Source organism: Amblyomma americanum, chromosome 3 (genome assembly GCF_052857255.1).
Source record: "Amblyomma americanum isolate KBUSLIRL-KWMA chromosome 3, ASM5285725v1, whole genome shotgun sequence".
NCBI classification, from domain to species: domain Eukaryota; kingdom Metazoa; phylum Arthropoda; class Arachnida; order Ixodida; family Ixodidae; genus Amblyomma; species Amblyomma americanum.
The window spans coordinates 134367901-134378656 of NC_135499.1; the positions used below are offsets into that span (position 1 = coordinate 134367901).

At 44.8% G+C, this 10756-nt stretch overlaps 1 protein-coding gene across 1 annotated transcript; it reads left to right on the forward strand.

Moving 5' to 3' along the window:
• Positions 1 to 3668: 3668 nt before the first annotated feature.
• LOC144124947 (uncharacterized) lies at positions 3669 to 10756 on the forward strand. The gene is made up of 5 exons (XM_077657911.1): positions 3669 to 3820; positions 8219 to 8370; positions 8973 to 9040; positions 9429 to 9515; positions 9972 to 10756. Exons 1-5 carry the CDS (start codon positions 3704 to 3706, stop codon positions 10094 to 10096), a joined length of 549 nt encoding a protein of 182 aa, XP_077514037.1. The 5' UTR covers positions 3669 to 3703; the 3' UTR covers positions 10097 to 10756.

Below are 10756 nucleotides of genomic sequence, written 5' to 3' on the forward strand. Positions count from 1 at the left end.
TCTTGGCGCTTAGTGCTTATTCATCAGGACAGCTCTGCCATTGATTCCGTCTGTGAGATGAGAGGCTTTCCTGCTTTGGAGTTTTTTAATCAGGTTTTTCGTGTCCTGAGAGCGCTTGCCGGTATCATATCTAACCAACCTACCGTCTACTTAAACTGCACACTCCGCAAGAACGCTGTGAGATTATCGTTCATTGCTTGAAGATTATAGCCGTTGTCCTCAAAGCTGGATATCTGTTCTGCGGAGAGATGCTGACTTAATCCGCTTTCCCTCTTAACCGAACGCCTCGACATCCGGCACGATGCCAGGGTGAGCGCGCAGTATGAACTCTATTTCATTTTTTTGTCTCCTCTTTGGGACTCCGGAATAACGGCCTGAAGGGCGAGTTGGTGCATGATGAAATGAACGGCAGCGCAATAAGCACACTAAAAAGAAAGAGACACCACATGCGCACACTATCATCTGTTTATGCACGGAAAGGTGGCATATTTAAACATTCAGCCCGAGCGTGAGGCTCATCGCATTATCGCTCCGAACCCAGCACGTGAAATAGAAAGCAGCTACATCAGGAGAAACAGACACGCATTTAAACCCCTGCAGATAAACTAACAGATTCTGATAAAAGGAATTAGAAACGAAAAGGTGGGGGCCATCTCTTAGCAAGAGCAGTGCCGAACAATCGTAGCAACAACAGAGTCAGACATGAGAAGCAAAAGCAGTCAGAAAGTAAAAAAACCAACAACAAATAACAATCGTAGCAACAGCAGAGTCAAACATATGAAGCAAAAGTAGTCAGGAACCTAAATACGACAAAAATGAAAAAAATAAACCAATGACAAGACATTAACAACCCACCTAAACAAACAACAGACGGCCGCTAGTAAAAATAATAGTTTTTTTTTTTTGGGGGGGGGGGGGGAAGGAAATGGCGCAGTATCTGTCTCATATATCGGCGGACACCCGAACCGCGCCGTAAGGGAATGGATAAAGGAGGGAGTGAAAGAAGGAAGGAAGAGAGAGGTGCCGTAGTGGAGGGCTACGGAATAATTTCGACCGCCTGGGGATGTTTAACGTTCACTGACATCGCACAGCACACGGGCGCCTTGCAGGGCTAGAAGGTCGCGCAGTACATGACGTCACAAAAAACTGTCAAGAAAGGAAACTACATTACTACGGAGGGATACCGAATAGCCGCTAACACAAGTGCTTCCCTTCTTTTTGATCATAAACGCCTCAAGAATTTCACGTGCCACCTGATCGCGACTCCTGCTCAGAATCCTTGTTCCGTTAAGCACCGCCTCACACTTGCAATCTTTACAATGGGGACCCTCCTTAATAAAATGAAAGGCAAGAAGAAATCTCACGCTCAGCCGGGATGAAAGCGACCACAAGTGGTCTCCTATATACACAGAGTGCCGCACAGCTTGAAGAAGGTTGGTGGCCGGTTCGACTTACCTGTCGTTTTCTCCGCGCCCAAAAAGCTGAGCGGGTTATGCTCACGGATCGGCTGGAAGAAGAAAGCCCTGTGCAAAAAAGGCACGGCCAGCATATCGTATCCTGTGTCGTCGAAGTGGTGTACGAGATTCCTCTGACGTGTGGAAGGGTCTATATAGGCGAAACGGGTCGCTGCATTAACGACAGAGCACGGGAGCATGAGAAATCGTTAGGAAACGGAGGCGGGTCGAATTTTCCTCCCCATTGTAAACATTGCAAGTGTGAGCCGGTGCTTAAAGGAATAAGGATTCTGGGCAGGAGTCGCGATAAGGTGGCAGGGGAAGTTCTTGAGGCGTTTGTGATCAAAAAGAAGGGAAGTACTTGTGTTAGCGACTCTTCGATATCCCTCCGTAGTAATGAACTTTCCTTTCTTGACAGTTTTTGTGACGTCATGTACTGCGCGACTTTGTAGCCCGGCATTACTAGCGGCCGTCTTTTGTTTGTTTAGGTGGGCTGCTAATTGTTTGTTATTGGTTTTATTTTTATTTTTGTCGTTTTCTGGTTTCTAACGGCTTTTGCTTCCCATGTATGACTCTGCTGTTGCTACGATTGTTTGACACTGCTTTTGCTAAGAGATGGCCCCTCGTTTTTGCTTCTGATTTCTTTTATCAGAATCTGTTAGTTTATCTGCAGGGGTTAAAGTTTCCCCTTGGTTTTTCCTGATGTAGTTACTTTTTATTGCACGTGCTGGGTTCGGAGCCATAATGCAATGAGAATCTTGCTTGAGCTGAATGCTTAAATATGCCACCTTTCCGTGCAATAAGCAGTTGATAGTGTGCGCATGTGGTGTCTTTTTCATGTTAGTGTCCGTGTTTGCGCCGCCGTTCATTTCATCTTTAGGACTCTCCCAGATCCACTTCCCGTTCTCTCATTTGCGGAAGAAGGTACTGACGATATCTAAAGTATTTGTCCCCACGAACTACACAAATAGCTCCTCCCTGATATTCCTAGAGTCTAAGCCATAGAAACTCTCGGCCCGGTCTCCAGCTTGGTTCTGGCCATCAGTACAGTGTACTGTGTTTTTACTTTGCTCATTGCCGAGTCTACGTGTTCATAGAAGGTTTCGACGATGTGGTCATTGTTCCTGGATATAGCCGCATATTGATGTAGCCAATTCTGATTGTATTTCTTATTGAGCTAACTACGATTATACTAAAGAATTTTTCTATATCGCCAGCTATATCTTGGTTGATGAGAAACCCTACACATAGCATAGTACGTGCACGACCATTAGATCTGTGTACACCTCATCTGTCTTCCTAATTTCGCTAAGACATCCTGTTTAATACCCGCTTGTTCATCAAACAGCACTGCTGGACTAGCCTCACTGGATAAGATTTTAGCGGTAAACTTTGCCAGGTTCCGTTTCCAATGGCGGCCTGTCAGGAGGCAGATATTGTTACCACCCTTCACTGCGTCACAGGTCTGACCGCAGCCTTGGTCAGCTGCTTTTCAGCTGCTTGGGACTAAGAACGGATGGTTAATTGGCGTATTCGTGGCCAAACCCGGTTCTGCTGAGGGAGTGCGTTGTGAATTATGATAACCGAGATCAGGCGGCACACCAAAGTCGAACCAATGTCGCCTTGTATGCGCGGTGGATGCTATATCCCTACACCTCCGTTGATCTACATTTCACATCAAGTGGCAGGCAACCGCAGTTTCTCGGTGCTATAACCATTGCTACAGGGCAGTGTCCTATGAACAGGACGACCAGGCGTGATTGTGTTTTTTTTCCATTTGCATATAAGTAATTTCTCATCTAAACTATGCTTTTTTCTTTCACGAGTGGGGGGGGGGGGGATACGTGTACCTATCACCGCGTGACCCCCACGCTGACCTGCAACGACAACGAATCATACATGGCTCGTCAGGAGTGCTCCGGCCAGACCCGGCTAAGTAAATAAATATCTTCCTCGACTTCTGCGTCTGGCAGCATGAGTCCTTTTGATCGTGACAATATAAAGCACACTGTAACAAACAGGCGCAGACCACAGAATAAAGAAAAACTGACAGTCTGATAGCAGGACATCATGATTTCAAATAGACGTTCGCCTGAAAATAGTTGGAAATGCCTGACACGAATTAATTGGAATGATAAGGATCGCTACGGTATGACAGAGCTCACTCACGGCACACCAAGGTTCGCCTTTTTTATAAAGGAGAGCAGAGTGAGCAGTTGAGGCTTAGAAGAGGGTCTCCAGCGTACATCATGCACCAAACCTCTCCGTTGGTCGTCGTGAGCGTGTGTGCTTTAGCCCTGTCGGTCACACTATCTCCAGCACAAGGGAGGCACAAGGAAACGCATGATCTCCCTGATGCTTTAAAGGTAAGTGTTGCCCCGGTTGAAAACGGAACGGTACCGACTGTACCAAACATTTGTTAGGGCGCTCGAGCTCTGCTTGAAATAGTGTGGCGTCTTGCGAGGAGACACTCTGCGCGACTCCAGCACGTCAACCATTTGTCTCAGAGGCAGGCCAAACATAGGAAGGCAAGCAGATGTAGGATACTTGTATCGACCTCAATGCAAGCGCTATGATAGCAGTGTGTTCACCAAAAATTACCAGAGAAAATTGATGCCGTTCATAGTGAATTCACACTCTATCTGTTGTAAGAATCAGAATGGCTGCGGGTGTCCGCGAACGTCTGTATGAACATAACTGAGAAAGTTTGAGGTATATCTCTTACATTAGTTAAGAGAGCCCGAAACTTTTCAGGACCACCGGCTCATGATTGCGGTCAGTAACTGACTAGCTAAGCACGTCCGGGGCACTAACAAAAGATTATTTGCCACTCATTATGAAATAAAAGCTAAAGCTATGTCAGTGGCTGTAGGTGAAGAACAAAGAAAACGGTAATGAAGCAGAACTTACTGTGGATAAAAATGAAAAATTCACTCACAAGGATTACTTATGGCACACATGCAGTCCATGGGCAGGACTTAGCCGCTGCCATTTTTGCTTGCTTGTACCTGTGTGGATCTCCAGGATTGCCTCATTCTAGAGGTCCTGATGTCAAATATTAAACTTCGCTTTACCTTGTTTGATTTGATACAGAGATAGCAAAGTAAAACATCTGTTTCATAAAAGGCGGGCATCAGGTTTAGGTGTGGGCGTTTAAATACGGGCTGTAATGGACACTGGAGTCTGCGAGACGACGAACACGCAATGAAATTGCTAGACAGCCTGAACCAAAGGCTTTCATGTCGATTGCAGGTCGCTGCCCTGGCTAGTTTGCCGCATAAGTTTGGAAGGAAAATGTTTAAACTAAGCTCGCAGAAGTGTTAATGGGCTAAACTATTCATATTTCCCATTATGGAACATCGGGCGTGCAGCATCGTAAAAACATTTTCAACTATGAGTTTTCATTAGATCAACAAAATAATTGCTCACAGACAAAATTTTGAAACAGCGAAGCTTCATTTAACAGTGACCCGACAGTGGTCCAGGAAAACACAGTTCGCCTTTTAGAGCGATAGCTCTACTCGATGCACCAACTTCGCTCAACACCACGTGACCTGTCCGCTGTCTGAATTTGACCTGCATCCTAGCTCAGGTAAAAATGTGCCTATATAGAAAAGGGAGGTAAAAAGAAATCCTATCCACGACTGGGAGTGCACTTGTGGTGGCACGAACAGATCAGCTTCACAGCCCGCTGCTCGAGACCACTGGGCTATCGACACAGGTTTTTTTCTTTATAGCACGGGAGTAAACCCACCCTGACGGGCTTCAGGTCCGACTTAACCACGTGTCATCCTGGAACCCGTCACATACAGTCAGACCAGCATCCTGCTTTCTTTTCCCGTACATCAAGCTTCCTGAAGACATACACATGCATCAAGTAAAGGGACCTAGGCAAGAGGTCGATCCTGCGCAGCATATACTCCCCACATGATAACACATTGCTTTCTCAACAGGGCAGGAGGAGGAGGAGGAAGAGGAAAGGTAGGGAGGTTATCCGGAAGAATAAGCCGGTTTGTTACCCTTCAGAGGAAGAAAAGGGTAAGGCTATAAAAAGATGGAGAAAAGATAGTAGCAGGAAAAACAAATCAGACTTCGTTGAGCGCGGAGGCTCTGCGTGGTGATATGCCATGCGGCTATTCCACAGGCTAAACAGTCCCGTGAGCACTGAAACATCAGATGGAACCTTTGAAGCCTTCATTCTAGGCAAAATCTTATAGTATAGGGTATAATCTCAAAGTTTTTTCTGTCTGTCCAATGAAGAATGTCCCCCCTTACCACACCTAAAAATAAACACGGCATCACGAAAAGCCCAAAGCAATGATGAATTGTTTCTAGCTACTGACACAAGCGACAGTTCAGAGACCATGACACAAAAGTTTCTTTTTCACAAGCCACGTTTTTTACAGATAAGGTTGAGATGTGAAGTTTAAACAAGAAAGACTTTGCGGCCGAATGAACACGAATCCGTTGCACCCTCTTTAACGCACTGTTGTCTAGAAAGGGTTGGATAATGTTGCCAATACGTTGGTACAGGAACTGACGTCTCAATCAGAACTTTTGCCATCTCTGCTCTGGATAGACTGTAAAGGAATTCTAAGGAAAAGCGTACAAGAGGAAATTGAATGTGTCGGCGACTTTTTTAAGAGAAGCCCACAGAGACTCTTAAGTCCTATGGATACTGGGCGCAAGCAGCATAGGCAAATGGGCACTTAATCGTCTGTAAAACGGAGCTAGAAGGAAGGGGTTGTTTCCTGTTTTAAAAAAGAAAAACCTTGAAACAAGCTCATGAACAAACAAGTGCGGAAGAACATCTCCATCTGCCTCTAGAGGAAGATACAAATTGTCTCGACGCATAGGCTCCCATCAAGAGATCCGTGGAAAAGTCGCAATAATTCGATGCATTGGGCGCACTTCTTTCCTTGTTGAATGCAAAACTTGCTTAACATCGATAAGCTTCGAAATCAAGAATATATATAAAACTTGTGCTAGCGCAAACAGAGAGAGCTCGCTACTCATCCAAGCCTGGGTTTGTGGCCTAAATGACGAGATCTGAAAATCCCAGTGAGGCCTACTGTTACGATGCGCATGCTAGAGAACCCCAATTAATGTAAGTCTTTAGAGTTTCACCCAATGCCACCAAAAAAAAGAACCAAAGGCACAACCCCTTTGATTTATCAAGGTTAAATGACGTACCCGAACTTTCACTCAACTGCTCAATTACACGCAAAAACTGGAGCACACTGTTTTTATCCGAACAGAAAAGGGCAGCGTCGCCAGCATAGCCCAAAATGTTAATTTCACATTGCGGTACTGAGAAGGCACGAATTGATGTATTCTTGATGATACTACGCCATAGGGGCTCAAGATGTAAAGCAAATTAAGAGGCGATAGCGGGCAGCCCTGCTCAACAAATGCTTTAAGTGGAATAGGTTTACTAAACATTTTATTAACAATAAGTCTTGTAGTGGCCGCTTATAACATGGTTCTATGCCTTTAAGCAAGACGCCATCTTTGTTTCCACTCTCCAGTACAGGCAACAAAAAATCATGATGCACCTTGTCAAAAGCCTTTGCGAAATGAAGCTGAATAAGAGCCACTTGACAGACCTCATTTGACAGTGTCTCTAACACAGAACGTGCGATATGTAGGGTTTTGAATGCCACGGCTTTTGATTGCGCCCAATTGGTGTGGTCCTAATAAATCTAAAGCCACAAGCCGCAGTCGAGAAGAACCTTCGCAAATATCTTATAATCTACATTGCCTAAGGATATAGGGCAGCCGAAACGCCTCGTGTTAAACTACACCACACTCTCGCGCTGTGCATTGCAGGGCGCCGTGTTCACCAGCTTCCATCTGCTCCGCCCGGCGGCACTGGCCGCTAATCGCGGTCTTCTACGTTGCGCAAATCCATGTTTTGCGCTGATTCGTTTGTCGTAAACTTTCTCTGTAGTTGACAAAGTTCCAAACTTCAGCACGGCCCACCTCCGAAATTTGACATTGGCCGACTTGCTTTATAATCCATGTCAAAACATGACTGAATGTGCCCGACGCGGTTGTGGCCTCCAAATTTGGGCCGGCCTATTGCCAAATTGCTATCGCTCGACCTTCCTTTGGGTATGAACGTGATTAAACACTGCCGGATTTTTTCTTCTGAACACTGAATACAATTAACTTAGATGGAGAGTAGAAAATTGTGTTGCCCATTCAAAATTGTGCGCTCAGTGCAGGATTCGAGAGGGTGCTGCTGTCGCTTCATATAGTACTTCTGCTTAATAGCACGGATGAAGAAAGAAAGGACAGAATGTTACAGTTGGTGAGCGTAATCACATTCGTTATACTGCCCCGCACACGCTTCTGCAGCATTGTGCGTGTTGAGTTTTCCACGGCGCTGAAGTTGATGGGTGATTCCATTATCATGCACGCTCTGTCCGGCCAGGGCATGAGGACAGAAACCTGATTTTAGGCAGCCTCTCTTCGAGGTACTTGTAGAGTCCCCAGTATTGACCTAGAATAAATTTTTTCCCTTCTACCCCCGGAAACGGCCCAGCTTTAGGACCATCGAGATCCTGAATCAATTAGAGCCACTCCGTGCATGCGTATCTTCAGATTTTACGACAGACCTCTCTGAGAAAACTATATATCTGGATAAACTAAAAATGTTGAAATTTACTACGCTTATAAAAACACGGTGGAAGGTATGACACAGCATTAAATACGATATTCATGATCACACTTCTGTCGACGGGCTTTGGTTTTTGTCGCAGTTATTCGAGACAGTTTTATCGGGCACAGCCATTTTCGATCAAGATCTTGACGGAGATCTGGATTGTGTAACGGGGGTTCGTACAGAATTCGACAAAGAGGCGCAGACAGCGACTTACGTCTGGCTCCTGAAAGGACAGAATGGACAACCGGGGTGAGTGCTAAACGATTGGAGCAAGGCACAATACCGGTGTTTTACCTAGTTTCTATTGCAAAACCATTGCTTAGATAATTATTCTTGCGAGAACTATCGGTTTATGGATGCTAGCTTTGAGTGGGCATGTCGCTATAAATAATTGTGACTATAAACCCTGTCTAAGTAAATCATTTAATTGTTAGCCAGCGGATGCGTCTTTGTTCTTCGCTTCCGGCCTATCTATTAGCTTTGTTCTCTCGTTTCCATGAATATACACCAACCAGCCCGACTAGGCCTTCTTATTTAATGGCGATGGAAATGAACAATGTTATATATATTGCCGTGCTCAAGGATCTTGCATAAGTATTTTGTCAAAGAGATGGGCCTATAGTTTGACAAAAGTTGTTATTACTAGATTTAGAAATATGTCGTAGAGTGGACAATCTCCACGAGGAAGAAAAAGATTTTCTAGAAAAATGCGTGAGGTAATGAAATGACGAAAGGGCATAACGTAAGGGAATTATGTAATGTAAGGGAATCATGGAAGTGTATAAATGGATACGCGAAATCACGCATCACGAGGTACACTATCGGTAACTACATTTTTAATGTGATTTCAGGACCAACATTACTTTCCATTTGAAGCCTGGACCGACGCCTGACAAGGCTGACTTTCTTTCGGATGACTGTAAGTATTAAATTTGATGCGGCCACACTTAAAGAGCGCCGGCAATCTATCATTATGTTTCAGCGCGTGTAGCCAGTGGACGATAGATTATATATTGCGGGCTTCGCTCAAGTTAAGCTTTGTTTTTTATTGATTGAAAAAAAAAACGTTTTCAAACAGAGCAATCTTTGAAGTACATCTGAGCACATTCTTCGAGGTAGCAGAGCCCTTCGATGTGGCACATTGCGGCACCATACCTGCGCTGGAGTGAAAGACCAAGTTTTCCCTCATCGTAGATTTGCGTCATTATGAACCACTATGATGCTAGGTGCTATGCTGAGTATGACTGCGAATGTGACCTTGCATCATGAATGAATTAAGAGCGCATTGTTTTGCCGATTCCCTGCAGCTGACGGCCCCTGGCAGACTATGGAGTACCTTTACTCGGATTACAAAACCTGTCTTGTGTTGGACTTTCCGTTTAAGGAGGGCGACCGTAAGTAAACACCTTTTTTTTTTCTACGGCTTCCAACATTAGGTCCCTCTCGTCGGGTTCTTGGCCGTTATGACTCAGTTGTGGTACGCATTATTCATGCGCCAATCACACGTATGATCGAACTTTGTGCAGCCGCTTGTTAAATTGTATTCCCTATTTTGGCTGTTCAATTCCAACTCGTCCAGCCTTCTTGCTGAATAGGTTTAACACGTGTGCAAATGGGGAAGTCCGTGTTTACGTGCTTCTTTATTTAGCTCAGCTGATGTTTCACCATTAACCAAAAAGAAACGTAATTTTCAAGCGTTTAACGCGAGGCATCATTAGGTTGGCAATGATGTAACACTGGCTTTAATTTTTTTACACACAAAAAAAGCCAGAAATCGTAAAAAAGAGCACAATAACTTCACAAGAACCATTAATCTATTAGCGTTTACTTATGTGTGTCTTTGACTGCAGAGTGCATGTTGTGGGTGTGGAACCAAGTAAAGGATGACGTCCCACAGTGGTGCACAGACAATTTCAAGGACATCTGTGGCTACGAAGTGCTGGCTTACGACAAGGACAGCTGCGGCGACAAGTAGAAGGTCGCTGCAATGTTGCAACCTACAAAGCAACGCAAATGACATTTGATTGATAATCCACAGCGCGGTTGTCCGCAGTGGATGCCAATAAAAGGTGTCGTCAGACACTTAGCCGTCAAGGTATTAACGGTACATTAAGAAACAAAAATTACGCATAATCCCTGTTTTGAAGCAATCGTTAAAGGTGCACTGAAGATGAATCTGAACTCGTCTTTTTACCACGGGAACTCTATCTACACGTTCTGCGCATTGTCAGAAACTCCGAATTATTATCATGTGCTGCCGATTTCCCTAATTAAATCGGCTTAACCGTTTCGGTTCCCGCCTTTTTTTTGTGAACTGAACGCGGTAGGTAGGCGGAGTCAGCCAACTTGTGGAGTGCTTTTCAGCCAGTCCCGAGTAGGCTTCACTTTTATGTTGTTTTTTTAGGTTTCTTTGAATAAACAGTTTCTGTCACAGACAATATAACGACAAATTAGGCCCACAGAAATAAAAATACATGAGGACTCTTTGATTTACGTATCACTTCGTCGATGGCAGAGCGGCAGGCCGCCACGGGACTGGCTCATGTGTTCGTTGACTCCCCCTACTTACCGCGTTGAGTTAAAAAAAAAGGCGGGAGCCGGGACGTTTAATCTGGTTTAAATTAGGGAAATTGGC

Excerpts from the sequence above, each read along its gene's own strand:
- LOC144124947 (XM_077657911.1), top strand. The coding sequence starts at position 3,704 with ATGCACCAAACCTCTCCGTTGGTCGTCGTGAGCGTGTGTGCTTTAGCC. Across the intron at positions 9,041-9,428 it reads TGACTTTCTTTCGGATGACT|CTGACGGCCCCTGGCAGACT; the intron begins GTAAGTATTAAA and ends GATTCCCTGCAG. Across the intron at positions 9,516-9,971 it reads TCCGTTTAAGGAGGGCGACC|AGTGCATGTTGTGGGTGTGG; the intron begins GTAAGTAAACAC and ends CTTTGACTGCAG.